A 17,601-nucleotide genomic window follows, 5' to 3' on the forward strand; every position below is an offset into this window, starting at 1 on the left:
GGCCTGCCTCTATTTGACCAAACCAGTGGGCTATAAAATGGGCTATAAGTGGATTCCTGGAATGTTGCCCCTGTGACTCCTGAACCTAAAAGCTACATGACTCATTATTATAAGTCATAAGAGATCCCATGCCCCTCGTAAAGAGATAGAAATATTGCAAATAAAATTCATAAAAGATGAGGATGCGCTAGTGATAAAGTTAGTGACTCAGGCCATGTACACTACTGATCAAAAGTCAAATAAATGTAGCCTTGGTGAGCATAAGAGACAAACTTTTGAACAATAGTTTAAATGAACTTTTTTTTTTTATATACCCAGGTGAAAATCAAGTACACTTCCATAATGTACTTAAAGTGCTCTATTTTTGTGCACTAATTTTGTACTTAATATACTAAAAATTCTTCTTTAGTACTTCTTAAGATAATCTTAAGAACATCTAAGTGTACTCAACTGTGCTATTTTGAGACACCATGAAATATGAACTAAAATGTGCTTTTAATATACTATCTCTGTATTTAAAAAATGTATTTAGTTACCACTTGTAGTACACTATGGGTTCAAATGTACTATAAGTGGTAATAAATACATTTTTTAAATATAGAGATAGTATATTAAAAGCACATTTTAGTTCATATTTCATGGTGTCTCAAAATAGCACACTTAGATGTTCCAAACTTTACAGATGCTATCTTAGAAGAATTACTATTGATTAAAGGGTTAGTTCACCCAAAAATTAAAATTCTGTCATTAATTACTCACCCTCATGTCGTTCCACACCCATAAGACCTTCGTTCATCTTCAGAACACAAATGAAGATATTTTTGATGAAATCAGAGCGCTTTCAGTCCCCCCAATGGGAGCAACGCAATTTACATATTCAAGGTCCAAAACGGTAGGAAAGACATCATTAAAGTAATCAATGTGACTCCAGTGGATTAACCTCAATTTTATGAAATTTTTTGTGTGCAAAACAAAAAAAAAACAATTTGCCTCTATATTTACAAAATAATATTATCCAAAGCACATTCACGGAACAACTTCCGGTCTTGAGTCAACAACTATCGTGTGTGGTGCTATCATTGTTGTTGTTTTTTTGCAAACAAAGCACTCGCTTCACTTCATAAAACTGAGGTTAAACCACTGGAGTCACATTTCCTATCATTCTGGACCTTGAATGTGTAAATTGCGTTGCTGCCAATAGAGGGACAGAAAGCTCTCGGATTTCATCAAAAATATCTTCATTTGTGTTCCGAAGATGAACAAAGGTCTTACAGGTTTAGAACGACATGAGGGTGAGTAATTAACAACAGAATTTTCATTTTTTGGGTGAACTAACCCTTTAAGTAATCTTCCCACAGCAAAGGAGGCAGAAGCTGCATTTGAAGCAGCATATAAACTACAAGGGCCCTATCATACACTCAGCGCAATGTGGCGCCAAGCTCGACGCAAGTGTTTTTTGCTAGTTTCAGCCTGACGCACTTATCATTTTCACGTCCTGCACCACGTTGTTTAAATAGCAAAAGCATTTGCGCCCATTTGTGCGTCCATGGGCGTGCTGGTCTGAAAATGAGGTGTGTTCAGGCGCATTGTTGGTGCTTTGCTATCTTGAGAAAACTGAAATAAACTGCACCATTGACCATCTGAAACCTGGTCTAAAGTCAATGCCACAATATTTGTTTTGTTATTCAAAGAGTGTATTAGGAATATGCGGCTGCACGACGCACATACACTCTGCTTATTACACACACAGGAGCAGCAGCACACAAACATGCCAAATATTAAAAATAAAAGGATTATAATGTAAAGATTAAAATGCTTTGGTGGAATCTGGCTTGTCCTGTAGTTGGTCCTGAATGTGATCCATTTCCTTCCTAGAGAAGACTTCAGTTTTTCTGCTTGCAAATTCCACCAAATATTGCAAATAGCGAATGCACAGTTAGCTTTTAAAGGGAGTGGGAGATGAGATTGGTTTATTGCACGTTATACCCAAAACACACACATTACTCATAAAGAGAATAGGGACCCTTTTAGACCATGCGCCGACCATTTTTCCCATCATTAAACTAGCAAAAGTAGATTCGGACATGCCCCAAATGCACTTGCACCATGCGTTTTAGACCATGTGCTTAGATCGTTAAAATAGGGCCCATAATGTTTGTAATGTGGCCTAGAGGCAACATAAATGCATTTACACAGGAATCACAATCTTAATAAATTGCAATTTTTTTTTTAGCATAATGTTGCCTTCTGTGTTGATTCTCATGCACAGCTAATAGAAAACAACATGTGTGCTTATTGCTATGACAACAGCAGCATTTAAGGCAGTTCTGATGTTGTATTTTATCTACACAGAATTAAAGGCTCATCAGAACTGCATCAGATACTAGGGGATGATGCGTGTCAGTACAGAATATTTAAGTAAAGACGACCTACGTCACCATAATTCTAGCCTAAACACACAACAGGGCTCGGAGCTTTCAGTAATGTCTGCACATTAAGCAAATCACACTTAATGCATTATGTATCAGGGGTGAAATGATCTTGCTTTGCGCAAAGGGCCGTATATTATTATGATTGCAAGCTAGCTTCACTCGTACAATGGGGCGGCTTGAAGGTACAGCTAGAAATCACTGAAGCAAAATGGGATGGCTGACTGCGCAGCGTATAGCAAAGCTGGTCTAGTTGCCTGTGCTTACTGAGCACAAAAGCACACTTTTACCTAATTCAGCCGCGCAGCTGGAAAGAGCTGCACACCACTGAAGGAAAACCTTAGGGAACATGGATTCAACCTTCTGCACCTTGATTTACAAAGCTCGGTTGCTGCTCCTTGGTGCTTTAGGAAAAAAATATAACAAAACCATTGAATCACAACTTATAGAACTCTAGTATGCATAGCATGCCTTATCTTAAGAGTGTTTATTGAAGTATGAAGGCTAATATTTCTAATTGTGTTGGTTCTGGATGAATGATGGTTATGGAGATCAAATGAACACAAATCTGTCATCAATAGCCCATAAGACCTCAATGGATGTTAGGGTTGCCTTTCAAAGCTTGACTTTAGCATTATTAAACCAGGCAATTCTGATTCAAACATTCAAACAAATTATGAACTCTGTGGCAGTGTAACTTGCAGTAATATAAACTCAGGGGCTAGTTGTCACAATTTTTACTTTGGTGTAGGTGGATTTTAGGAAGTCAGTTTCTGTTAACCCATCTTGGGCAGTCACATTGGGACCTTTAAAATATTTTAAACAATCAAAACAGTAAATATAAAATTATAACATTACAATATATAAAAAATGTTACAACTTGCCCCAACATATCATTTCAGAAAACTGTATAAAAATGTCAGAAGAAATAGTTCAGCTTGGTTAAAATCTATAGTTGACTTTTCTCTGAATGAATGCTATTGTGGTTTTATTTTGTGCACTTTTTACAAAACAGCTGTTACAAAAACATGACAACACTACAGTTTTTGTTTGGTGGACAGAATTCATACAAATTGTTCCAATTTCAGAATTTGAAACCAACACACAAACAACTGCAAACAAACAATCTTTTGTACAAATGGACCTTTGACTCAAAACCTCATAGTTACTTGGATTTATGGCACTTGTGACTTCCGCATGTAACTACGAGTCCCGGTCTCCCTATATTATGTAACATATATATTAAGTATATACAATATAATTGGCAAATAATGATGAATTTGGATTTAAAACGTTTTTAAATATGTTCACCACTACTCTACTTCACTAGACTTCAGATCCTCCAAACAGCCATTTTACACAACTCCCTGTAGCTGTATTTTCACTCAGTACTTAGTCTGCAGTCACAGACATGAGCAAGCTCTGTAGTCAGCCCTTGTCTCTTTTTCTAGAAAAAAGAAAAAAAAAAACTGTGCAGAACGTTGTGTGAATCTTCAAGGGGCAAGTCTTGTGTAGACTGAATAACCTTTAACATTTGAATAGTTTTTTTAAAGATAACCCATTCTCTAATTCACAAAGGTAGAATTTCCCATTGGTCTAAATTATTAGTAATAAAATTCACCGTTCAGACTTTTGGACTTTTTTTTGTTTGAATAAAGTCTTTTATGCTCACCTAGGCTGCATTTATTTGATAGAAAAATACAGTAAAAATAGTAATTATGTGATAAGTTATTTTAGATGCTAATACTTTTTCTATTTTCATTAAAATTTTCCACATGATCCTTCAGAAATCATTCTGATTTGCTGCTCAAGAAACATTTCTAATTATGATCAATGTTCCAACAGTTGCTGCAGTGCTGCTTAATATTTTTTTCTGAAAACTCAAAGTATTGGTGAATAGAAAGTTAAAAAAGAACAGCAAGAAGAAGAGATTTTTGTAACATTGTCTTTACTGTCATTTTTGATCAATTTAATGCATTTTTACTGAATAAAAGTATTAATTTCTTTAAAAAAAACAAAAATTAAATTAAATCTTACTGATCCCAAACTTTTAAAGGCACATTATGTAAGTTTCACCCCACTAGAGGTCGCTTATTTAAAACAATAACAAAGGCGTAGCTTGATGACGGCGTGAATGAGTGTGGAATCATGTGACCTCCACAGCCGATGGAAAGCAATCCGACAGGACTCAGGCAGAAATCATGTTCATAGGTGAGCTAATGTATTAAAGTTTTATTAATGTTACTGTGTTTTGAAGCAGGGCGGGTCTGAGAGCCTGGGACATTTTACATTGCTGTTTTATTATGCTTGTATGCCACAGGCTGCTGCCGCTCCTTTCGTTTTGTTATTTATGTTTATTTTATGATTACACTAACGCTTAATGTTCGCCTACTTCCATACAGTTTTATCACTTAAATTCACATTATTTTATTTCATGAGTTTGTGTACCCATATAATCTTAGCGTAAGTGGTAAACGGATTTAGCTTGCTGTCTGCTATAGAGGGGCTCAGAGAGGATATTGTATTCGAGCTCCGATTGCCCCCCCATGACAGGCAAAACTGTACAAAAAGGAGGAGAAGGGGAGGAGAAGGGATGCTGAAAGAACTAACAACAGGAATAGGTAAGATGCTGGTTTGGTATTAATTGGAAGATTAGATGGGCGTATTCCTCCAGAAATTACATTTAATAACTTCACTTGATTCTAATGAAACAGCCACAAGTGTTGAATTATTACTCACACAGGTCACTTTATTTGACGAATTACAATTGTGGGGTAATGCAGCAGTTTTACTTGGTCAAAACATTCATACAAAAGATACATTTGAGTATGTTGAAAGTTATGTTATAGTTATTGTGCATTTGCTCAGTGGCTGGTATGAATCATCAGACTAGGTAAGCAAGCAAGAACAACAGCGAAAAATGGCAGATGGAGCGATAATAACTGACATGATTCATGATATCATGATGTTTTTAGTGATATTTGTAAACTGTCTTTCTAAATGTTTCGTTAGCATGTTGCTAATGTACTGTTAAATGTGGTTAAAGTTACCATCGTTTCTTACTGTATTCACAGAGACAAGAGTCGTCGCTATTTTCATTTTTAAACACTTGCAGTCTGTATAATTCATAAACACAACTTCATTCTTTATAAATCTCTCCAACAGTGTAGCATTAGCCGTTAGCCATGGAGCACAGCCTCAAATTCATTCAGAATCAAATGTAAACAATATAACAGTATACAATACTCACATAATCCGACGCATGCGTGACGAACACTTTGTAAAGATCCATTTGAGGGTTATATTAGCTGTGTAAACTTTGTTTAGGCACTGTTTAAGGCAAGCGCGAGCTCCGTGGGCGGGGAGCGTCAGCATTTAAAGGGGCCGCACAGCATAAATCGGCTCATGTTTAATGATGCCCCAAAATAGGCAATTAAAAAAATTAATTAAAAAAAAATCTATGGGGTATTTTGAGCTGAAACTTCACAGACACATTCAAGGGACACCTTAGACTTATATTACATCTTGTAAAAAAACGTTCGATGGCACCTTTAAAACATTGTTTGGTGGAGAAAATTCTGTATTACTGTTACCACAAATAAAGCTCATACTGATTATTAGCCACTTGGCAAAATAGTGTTGTCTGAATTACTTTTTGGGTACAAACATGTTAAATCACGAAAACAAGAGTATAAACAATAAGACTAACCAAGTTGTGCTATATAACAAATAATTATTTTTCTGTCAATAAAAGTATCCAAACATTTGCTAATAAAACGCATATTATATTAAAGCATCTTTGGTGTTTCAGTGGTTTCTACTGAAGTAAAACAGAAAATCAAGGGTTACGCGGATATAACGTCATTGACAGGCAACATAATGACAGGAGCCGTTACACTGGTTAAAATAGCTGATTTCTCTAGATTTAAACATTGTTGGAACCAGTGGTTTTTGGATATTTTAATTCAAAAATATTACATATTGTGCCTTTAAATGGTATAATATAATATAATATAATATAATATAATATAATAACTGTAAAAGAAGGAAAAATGCACGCCAAGAGTGTGATACAGTTCACATAGATGTGTACCCACAAACTATGGTGCATTTCAGCCATTAACAAGTATTCAAATAAAACTGGAAAAAAATAATTAGGAACAAAAAGCTTAATTTAATACACATAAATTATATTTTACATATTCTATGAAAATAAACAACCAAAAAGCTATTGGTTCTTGGTTCTAATACACTGTTATCATTGAATGTGCATACATTGTTTTCATTACAATGTATACGATAAGAAAGGCACAATAAGTCTTTGAGGATATGGGGCTGCTGAGAGATAATGGCAGTTTCATGAACAGAGGCCTATTGTGTTTAACGCTATCCTGCCACATGCTTTACACAGAAAAACGCTTGATCACATATACGGTCGAAGGAGTACACAAGAATAAAGGCTTACCTGGTTGTCGATTTATCTGTGTAAGACGCTAGTATGTATGCGTTTATGCATGTGTGGCTGTTCCACCTGCCTGCTGTTACTGTGGAGCTACGCTATTACCTAGAGTCAGGTGTCACATTGCACAGGTGCAAAGAGAACTCAAGAATGCTTATAGCCGTGTTGTTGTTGTGCGCACATGAGGACGAATATATATCTGTTCCTTCATACGCATAGTTTTGATTGTTAACAAATTCACAAGCATCTCCGTTATTAAATACAGTGTGAAAAAAAGATGGTATGCATATTCATACTCCCAAAACGTTCTCACAATGTATGTTTTTGTGTGTTCCTCGTGGGACGTTTGCATGATGTCCTATGTGAGAGCTTAGTCGCCTATGCCCAAGATACGTTCACACATGTGACAGAAAACAATCCTAGAATGTGTCCGAGAGAGGAGAAAGTGGGTGATGATGGTGAGGTAGTGTGCTGGTTCATACTGCTGTCTCTGTTGCTACTCACAGAATGCCACTTTGTTCATTGGCCAGCTTACCAGGGGCAGGAAGAACAGACGTGCATTGATGATTTCAAACTGCCCAACACACACAAAGACTGTGACTGTAAGCTTGTTTGTCAGCGTATGTGAGGATGCGTGTGTGTATTGTGTTAAAACAATTTCAAAGAACAAGGGCCTCCATTAACTGAATAAAGACGTGTGGCGGATCAATAACGGCACAAACTACTACCTGTCTCCAGTGTCAGAAATCAACTGTATTATTAAGGGGCAATTTCAAGAAGCCTGCTTTTATGTGGGCATACTTATTTTCCAACTATATAAAAACATGCCATGTCATGCATTTCAGTTAAATCTATTACTTGATTAAAATTCTCAATCAGGACATGTGACTGTTACTTATGAAGTTTATCAACATCAAATACAAAAGTTGCTGCAATAATGCACATTATTACAGTACAATAAATGTTAGTTTAGTGTGTTAAAATGTTTGATGAATGGTCCCACTTTATATTAGGTGTCTTTAACTTCTATGTATTTGTGTCAAAAAAAAAATTGCTAGGTACAATGCATTGAGTTTTTGATATCATGTTGTACTGCAAAACACTTTTGCTGCTTCTGAGGTGGGATATGGGTAAGGTTGTGTGACAGGTAAGTTTAGTAGTATGGTTCGGTTTAAGGGTGGGGTAAGGGGTCAACAGTGTATTATATTTCAATAGGAGGCCAAGCCTATTAAAATATAATTCACTGTTGACCCCTTATATTTATTATTATTACATTGTTGTGCAAGTAGGTTTCAGCAAGTGACTGTCAAAAACGCTGATTCATTCAGGAGCGAAATAAGTCAATATATTAATAAGTGAGTCATAGAATCATTCATTCAATCAATTCATTCAAACACATTGAATACTTCCCTACTATACAGAAAGCGAAAAACAGTACGCCAAAGAGTAGTATAGTATTCGAAAAACAGTAGGCGAAAAGTACCCAGATTACCTATTACTAGTGGTTCAACGGATCACAAAACTCGGATCAAATTACGGTTTTTGAGTTATGGATCGGATGAATTTTCGGATCAACTAGAAAAACAATATTTTGGGGGTGGGGGTAACTTTGTTTTCCATTTATTACTTAAAGCACAAGTACTCCGATACCACAGCAAAAACTACTAGCCTAACTAATAAAGTGAACAGTCGGTAAAAAAAAGAACAAATACACTAATTACAAGCATATATAGATAGCCTAACAAAGTTACAAATAAGGTAAGGTGTAACTGCAGTATTCATTTCAGTTACAGAAATGTTAAAGCTGTGTTTTTTATTTTGATTAATGTTAATAACATATAGTCAACAGCAAGTATTTATAGGCTGCTGTCACTTTAAGACCGAATGCACGGATCCAAAATCATGATACACATGCTTTTCCTGTTCTCTTTCTCTTGAGACATAACCGACTGTATTTACGGGAATACTTGCGAGACTGGTATTTGACCTAATTTTGTGTATGTGTCCATTCAAGTGCAAGTAGGCACGAAAGAGGAATCAATTTCAAATCTGAAACGCGCCTCAGGTGTGTGCGGCTGTGTACACAAATAACAGTGCGTGAGTAAGCCTACCGAATTAAATTCTCTTTTGCCTCTTCTATTGCTGGAATAGTTCTATTAAATGTGTAAAGTAGCAAGACAAAACACATGCAAATTATAACATGTTCTCCAACCAATATGCCTATATAGGTCGTGTGTCACTTCCTTGAAATATGACTCATAGCGTTTACTAAAGTTGTGCCCCTATCGACAACAGGACACTTTCATTTTAATGCATTGTTTCCTTTTATCTGCGTCATATTTTGGGTTTCGCATAGCTCAATTGGCAGAGCACTGCAATATATAACAATATGCAATCATGTGATCATGTGATATATGCACTATAAATCACTAAGGGTAGGTTTAGGGGTTGGGTGGGTGTAGTCGTTAATAAAAAAGAGTTTTGCTAAATGGAAATAGGACAAATGGTGTAAAAATTCCACACATTGCATTTAAATGAACACGCATTTTGATTGGTAACGACAGTCATACGTCATTTCATGCCGACAGACGTAACACGACACTGTCATTATTTGTACGCCATCTAGAGGGCGCATGACTTTAAAGCGTAAATATAGGTCATAAAATAGTGCTTAAAAAACGACCTATAGGGTCGTTTTTTTTGGAGGACAGTCTGAATTATAAACTTTCAGCCTCAAACTTGAAATTAATCTGCGAATCACATGCGTGCCGAACCATGGCTCCTGGTCCGTATGGATCACAGATCAACAGCAATCCGTTTAACCCATACCTATTACTTACAGCGAGATTCTGAAGTGCACATTTGATGGACACTTTACTATCCCATGAGGCCACGGCATGGGAGAGGATTTATGAATGGCAGTGAAGCGACACAACTGATGCCAGTCAGGTGACAACAACATGGCGGATGTAGTACGTCTGAATTTCATTCATACTACCCATACTAGTAGAACATACTTTTTAACAGTCTTGAAGTAAATTCAAAATACAAGTCTGTGATTTCGGAAGCACCGCAAATGTCTGTTTTTATGAGCGAGTCATGGATTCATTCAAATGCCGATTTATTCAGCAAAAAAACACCAACACCAACTTCAAAACAGGCAAAACAGACCAGTAACTGGCATATTGTGTCTAAAATGTAAGTTACTCAATACTGAATTCTTGTTTATTGAACTGCTGTATAAAAACAATATTGGACTCATGTCCTGTTATCCCAAATATCAGTACAGTAACAGCTAAGAAAGTATAGGTATGCACTATAGAGGTAATTGTTGCCCCTGCATTTTCAATATTTGGGGCATTTTTGTTTACTTTTGGTGGCATTCCCATGAGCCCTTAATTTCAGACCTTGCCTGTCCATCATGTTGCACACAGTCAAAATACACTGAATAAAATTGCCCATGTACATGTCCCTTACTGTAAAGTAATTAGAGATCTCATAGGGTTATATGCCGACTCAAAGGACAAGAACACTTAGCAGTTAGCATAAACAATTAAACCTGTCATTTCTGCTGTCTCAGCACTACAGAAGGGCATGTTCACTGAATGACTATATTTACTAATAGACTATGAACATGCAATGCTTTGCAAAAGTATTCAGATCTTATAAGCTGATCTGTGCAGTTTTCTTGATGTTAAAACAATTTCTCTTGTCTTAGTTTAATGTGCAGAGACATCTGTTAGTAAACCACTTGCAAACTAGACAGCTAAACAATTAGTCCATGATGTCAGTGTGTGGCTCAACCAATGGTATGAGTTTGGAGCAGGACTATGAGAGATGGGGGCAGGGCAAAATGTGTAATAGGCGTGTTTGAGAAACCTATTTGGAAACAGCATTATTGCATTATCAGTGGTGTGGGAATTTTCCACTGCAGCTTCAACAATGCTGTTTTCAATTGTTTGGTTTCTGCTCTAAAAATAAGTTCATTATCATGCTGGTTTTTATAGTAATTGTTAATAATGAGATTCAAAATCTCCTGCACTGGAAGGCTGAGTCTTTTTTGGATGTGTTAAACTACAGAGACTGTAGTGACTCACTCTGGCAGTGAATATTGGCATTTAATAAAAACTCCCACAGAACAGACACAGAAGGGAATCATCGAGGAATCAGATTCAGTCTAAAAACATTACCTTTCAAGATCCGTAGAAGAACAGGTCAAGACGAGCAGCCCACTCTAATAAAGCACATGGCCCCCAGTGACCTCTAACTACAGAATTTGAATCCACAGAGAACAACTTTATAGTATATATCTATCTATCTATCTGTCTATCTATCTGTCTATCTATATATGAACCTATTAGTACTAGTACCAAAACTAAGGTGTTAAAGGGTTAGTTCACCCAAAAATTAAAATTATGTCATTTATTACTCACCCCTGTCGTTTCACACCCGTAAGACTTTCGTTCGTCTTCGGAACACAAGATGTTTTTGATGAAATCCAATTGGTATATGACTCGTCCATAGACAGCAACATAATCAACACTTTCAAGGTCCAGAAAGGTACTAAAGACATCATTAAAATAGTCGATGTGACTACAGTGGTTCAACCTTAATTTTATGAAGCGACGAGAATACTTTTTGTGCGCAAAAACAAAACAAAAATAACTTTATTCAACAATCTCTTCACTGTGATTATCCTTACGCATTATCCTTACCATGTTTACATCCGAATGCCGGCTCAGTATTGGCCATAGCTGCGCACATGAGCAGCACGACGTATGCGTGTGATGCTGACGCAAGAGCCGGACAATAATGTGTCATCGTTCTGATGTAGAACCCGGGGGCACTCGATGTAAACAACGTATGAGAATGACACAGAAGAGAAGATATTTTTGAATAAAGTCATTATTTTTGTTTTGTTTTTGTGCACAAAAATATTCTCATCGCTACGTAAAATTAAGGTTGAACGATGTCTTTAGTACCTTTCTGGACCTTGAAAGTGTTGCTTATATTGCTGTCTATTTATGGACGAGTCATATACCTCTCAGATTTTATCAAAAATACCTAAATTTGTGTTCTGAAAATGAACGAAAGTCTTATGGGTGTGGAACGACATGAGGGTAATTTTTGGGTGAACTGACCCTTTAAAGGTAAACACTGGATGTTTTTCATAAGTACAGTAATAAATAATAATTTTAGGGAACTGCTGATGGCGGAGATGCTCTTCCTATTTACAATGAGCACAGAAAGCATCATTATACAAATAGCAAAAACAATCATATAACTTCTCACTCTTATTTCTTACTACATACAGTACAGTCCAAAAGTTTGGAACCACTAAGATTTTTAATGTTTTTAAAAGAAGTTTCGTCTGCTCACCAAGGCTACATTTATTTAATTAAAAATACAGTAAAAAACAGTAATATTGTGAAATAAAAAGTAATTTATTCCTGTGATGCAAAGCTGAATTTTCAGCATCATTACTCCAGTCTTCAGTGTCACATGATCCTTCAGAAATCATTCTAATATGCTGATCTGCTGCTCAAGAAACATTTAATGTGTACAATTGTACAAAATATTTGTGTACAATATTTTTTTTCAGGATTATTTGATGAATAGAAAGTTCAAAAGAACAGTGTTTATCTGAAATCTAATATTTTGTAACATTATAAATGTCTTTACTGCCACTTTTGATTGATTTAATGCATCCTTGCTGAATAAAAGTATTCATTTCTTTAATTTCTTTTCAAAAAAATAAAAATAAAAATTCTTACTGACCCCAAACTTTTGAACGGTAGTGTATAATGCTACAGAAGCTTTGTATTTCAGATAAATGCTGTTCTTTTGAACTTTCTATTCATCAAGGAATCCTGAAAAAAAACTGTTTTCAACATTGAAAATAATCATAAATGTTTATTGAGCAGCAAATAAGCATATTAGAATGATTTCTGAAGGATCATGTGACACTGAAGACTGGAGTAACGATGCTGAAAATTCAGCTTTGCATCACAGGAATAAATTACTTTGTCAAATATATTTAAATAGTACACAGTTATTTTAAATTGTAATAATATTTCACAATATTACTGTTTTTTACTGTATTTTTAATTAAATACATGTAGCCTTGGTGAGCAGACGAAACTTCTTTTAAAAACATTAAAAATCTTAGTGGTTCCAAACTTTTGGACTGTACTGTATATCAAATTGAAGAATTTGTGAATCCTACTATAAAGAAAGAGGAAATAATTAAAAATGAAATACACTGACCAATCTTTGACAAAACTGACAAAACAAATTTTAGATGCTGATGTGACCTTTTTATTGCAACACTTCCATGGTCAACCAGCAGAAAGACTATCACTCATTTTGCTGATAAAGAGTCTAGGTGTGCAGGACCAGCACTAACTAGTCTGGACCAGCAAAATCAAAGTCTTGCTTCAGCATTGTCATTGTAGGTCAAAGTTTTGTGTACTCAAGGACTGACCTGTGTTCTGATAAGGTATTTTCTGTATAACATGACTTGCGGTTTGGGTGAAATTAGAGATGCTTTATTGTCGAATTTATTGCTGTGGAGCAGCAGCTATTGTATAATAGTGCACAGTTATAGCAGATTAAGAACAAAAGCTAAAACATCTTACTTACAGCATATAGTTGCTGATTAAATTGAGAGGAGGAACTGGGTTGAACAGGTAATGTAATTACAGCGCGTTCCCAGACAGACACACATTTCCTAACTGTGTCCTCCTGTCGCAGTCTCTCGATCAAACACACACATACAGCCACTCTTTAGAACAAGCAGTTGTAAATAGATGTCAGAACATTGCAATCATCCATCCATAAGAATCGGATAATCTTTCCTTTGTTTTGTCAGTCTTTCTAACCCCTCCATTCTTGTGTCTAGATCTTAAAATCTCCCTTTTTGTACATATTTGTGCAGTGTCATTGTTAACTGTGCACTGTACTGATTGTGTTCGGCTACTTGAGATTTACATCAATAGTTTTGTGTGTGTATGCGTCCTGCTCCACCTCACCCCACAAGTCTTAGTCAAAGCAACAACCCTTCAGATGAATTATTAAATGAGAATTCATTATTAATTATGAAATTATTCACATAGGATCTGAGGGTTTGGTGGAAAAACTTCAATATAAAAGTATAAGCATGTTAAATATACATGAAATGGTATTGTGTTTACACTAATTAGGACAGAAAACCAACTGAACTCTGAAGCTATCAACCTCAAATGCATGTGAATCGCCACTTGCCCCGACTAATTGACTGACCTACATGTCAGCGATAGTGTGTTCTAGTGTCTAGGCAACATTTGCCAGTTTCCATACATATATTCAATTATATTGCTACTGTAAGTGAATGTATATTTCTCAATGAAATTCAATTTAAATAAAACTGGCTTGGACCATTCCATGAAAAACATATCACCACTTATTATTACTTTATGTGATGTTTTTAAGTGTGTATCTCTGCTCATGAAAGATCATGTTCTAATGATACTAAAGTGCAGATTGTGTTACCTTATATCTGAGGGTCACGTTACTCTATAAGTGCCTATTTAGACACTATTTGATAGTGTCTATCGATGCCCATCTATTTTAATATCTGCCGCCTAGGGCAATATGAATTCCTCTAGGGATCAATGGACAGCTCTATATTATTGTCTGTCTGTGTCATACTACACTAGAGGGCAATGTTATACCACGTAATGTTTTGGGGCCAATGTCTGTCACGTCCAATATGTGAGCCTAGTAAAGTGGGTTTAATTAGGTCATATTGTTGTGGAAAATAACACAAGTCCAGCATGCATAAGGCATACCCGCAGTCGATTAAAGATGTGTAACCTTATTCAGATTATGCTGTGGGATCGCCTGTCACACAAACAACAGCACAGACACTCCAGTCAAACACACAGGGCCTTTCCCCTTCACTGGTCAACTTGTATTGATGCAGTACTTTTTATGGATTAATATTAATTGGCCTTTTCATGAATTATTTACGTTGGGAGGAAGCCTCGGGAGCAGTTTCTCTAGTTTCCTCTACTCGAACGCACAAATCTCCAGGGTGTTTAAGGGAACATGCCCTCGAACCGAGGTCAGCAGTGGGAACTTCTGAGGCTGTTTCCTGTCTTATAAATGGAAATTTTCTTGCCTTCAAATGGCAGGACTAAGAATGTACAAATGAGTGAGGAGTAAGGAAGCTTGTGTGTCTAGATCGATGTGTATTTTGTGTATTTAAAGAACATTTCTTCAATTTTATTGTTATTTTTTTTATCATATCATGAGCTAATCCAATGTATGGTTTAATAATATGTTGAACTTTACTATTTTGTCACATTTATTATTTCAGAGAGCAATTATTTTAGGTAAAATAAAAGAATTATGAACTAAAAATTCATGTTTTTGACCCTGGGTCAACTTCTGTTTCTCAGCCATCCTAGATAAGAATGCACAATATACCATATTGGTTTTTATTTACTGGTATTAGTTGACATTAGATATTTAATTGCTCAATTGCTCAATTATCTTCACCTAACACTCACTGAATGTTAAAAACACAAATAATTTATTAATATGTGACCCCGGACCCCAAAAACAGTCATAAGTCGCACAGGTATATTTGTAGCAATAGCCAAAAATACATTTTATGGGTCAAAATTATCGATTTTTCTTTTATGCCAAAAATCATTAGATATTAAGTAAAGATCATGTTCCATGAAAATATTTAGTAAATTTCCTACCGTAAGTGGATATGCATTGCTAAGGGCTTCATTTGGACAACTTTAAAGGCGATTTTCTCAATATTTTGATTTTTTTGCACCCTCAGATTCCAGATTTTCAAATAGTTGTATATTGGCCAAATATTGTCCTATCCCAACAAGCCATACATCAATGGAAAGCTTATTTATTCAGATTTCAGATGATGTCTACATCGAATAATAATAATAATAATAATAATAATAGTAAAAAAAAAAAACCTTATGACTGGTTTTGTGGTCCAGGGTCACATATAACACTGTTGAATGCAATCTTTAGCAAATCCCAAACTGAATCCATTTTTCATGCCGTACATTATAATTTTGTGTTGTCTAAATTCACTTGTAGCATTTAAAATACTTATAAGTGATACTTATTGGCATATTGTATTGGCCAGATTTTAGTACCAATGCATACTTAATCCAAAAGACATGTAATCCTAGCAATTCGGAGTGAAATAACTGTGATTCAATTTCATTTCCATGCAAGAAAACACATAATTACAGCTAAGATTGCTAAATGTCATCGTCTGTGTCTGTATACTAAAAATCCATCCATCCATTCATGAGTTATATGAAGTGAACAGTAAGAAGAAATCACAACCTTATATAGTGTAAGGTTTATGTGTATGTTATTTATGTTATTATTCTCACATCACTGAGCTTTATCAGTATAAGAGTGCTAGATAGGCAATAAACAACTCATGTGGGAACACCACATTGGGGTGTTGTATGGACCTGATAGCAAAGACAAACAAAGAAACAAAACCGAAATTCAATTTACAGTTAAGCATTACATCATCGTTACGTCATGATAAAGAAGAAAAATTAGGCCAGACACTGTCTATTAAAAAATATATATTGGTATTATGGGCATAGACGCCTCTCCTGAATTAATTAATGACAATAAAGCGTATCAGTGATGTATATTTGGCATATCTAAACAGTGTGTAGCCATCCATGTTTTTTTTAGGAACGGGCAATGCTATCGATGGCATCTTTTGCCACAAAAGCATGCATTGTGGCAGGTATGCATCGTGAGAGAAAACGACACCACAGCTCAGGGAACCATCAATTGCCTGCACCAGTAAGCATATTATGAATGACGGACCACTCATAATTCAAATATTCAATGTTTTGCGGACATATCTAAGAAATCAATAGCATCACTTAATCAAAAGCACTGTCATTCATAAATAAGCTAATAAAAGGCAACATATGAAGGGGGCAGATAGATGTGATGATGCAAACGTATCGACGGTGTCTTCTACAAAATGACAAATTTTTTTTTTTATCGTGCATTTCAACGCTAAATGCAGCTCGAGATATGTCCATGCCTCCCCAGCTGCGCACACATCTGTGAAGAATGGTGGATTTTGGAAGATGGGCTAAATGACAAGGTCAGTATCACCAACAAAGCTATGCAGTTTAACAAATGTTTGATAATCTCCTACCTCTCCCGCGTGTGTCACGGCACAGCGATCAGTTCCTATGCTTCCTTTATTGTGTCTCGCGGCACTCGGTTATCTTCCATTCAAGTCGCAGCACGCGAGCTGACCTCTTTGTGTATGTGTGTATGTGGATGTTTGTGTTGCTGATGCTGCGAGTGCTCGTCCTCCTCCTCGAGACAGTTCCGTACGCATTCGGTGCGCGCGGAGGCGCTGCTTCTCACACAGCTGCACGTGAAACAGGAGGGTGTGGCAGAGGCCGTTCACACAATAAAAGCAGACCATTTTGCCCTAACATTTCAGTTTCTAAATATACACCCTTTTGATTTAATGAATGCTGCACAAGCCTCTAAATGCAGGTCACAATCTGAAATAATTACAGAGATTGAAAGTGGCCTCAGTATTTTTTTGCTAATTAAAAAGTCTTTACACATAAATGTTAACCATTGTTGAGAATTATAATTATAATAATATACATTCACACTAGATAATTATAAACA

The 17,601-nt window shown here is 35.9% G+C and overlaps 1 protein-coding gene across 5 annotated transcripts in view; it reads right to left on the reverse strand.

Moving 5' to 3' along the window:
• Positions 1-17,390, reverse strand: part of cracd (capping protein inhibiting regulator of actin dynamics) — a 33,137-nt gene extending 15,747 nt beyond the window's left edge. For 2 of the 5 annotated variants that reach the window (XM_048206398.1, XM_048206394.1), the window contains exon 1: positions 17,108-17,380. Coding sequence is in view for 1 of the 5 variants with exons in the window: in XM_048206395.1 (XP_048062352.1) it covers positions 2,720-2,780 (61 nt within the window). In the remaining 4 variants the exon portion in view is untranslated. Of the gene's footprint in view, positions 1-2,719; positions 2,834-17,107 lie in introns of all 5 variants that reach the window. The other 3 variants (XM_048206395.1, XM_048206397.1, XM_048206396.1) reach the window with 3 other exon arrangements.
• Positions 17,391-17,601: the final 211 nt, after the last annotated feature.

The sequence above is a fragment of the Megalobrama amblycephala genome, linkage group LG11 (assembly GCF_018812025.1).
Source record: "Megalobrama amblycephala isolate DHTTF-2021 linkage group LG11, ASM1881202v1, whole genome shotgun sequence".
Classification (NCBI taxonomy): Eukaryota; Metazoa; Chordata; class Actinopteri; order Cypriniformes; family Xenocyprididae; genus Megalobrama; species Megalobrama amblycephala.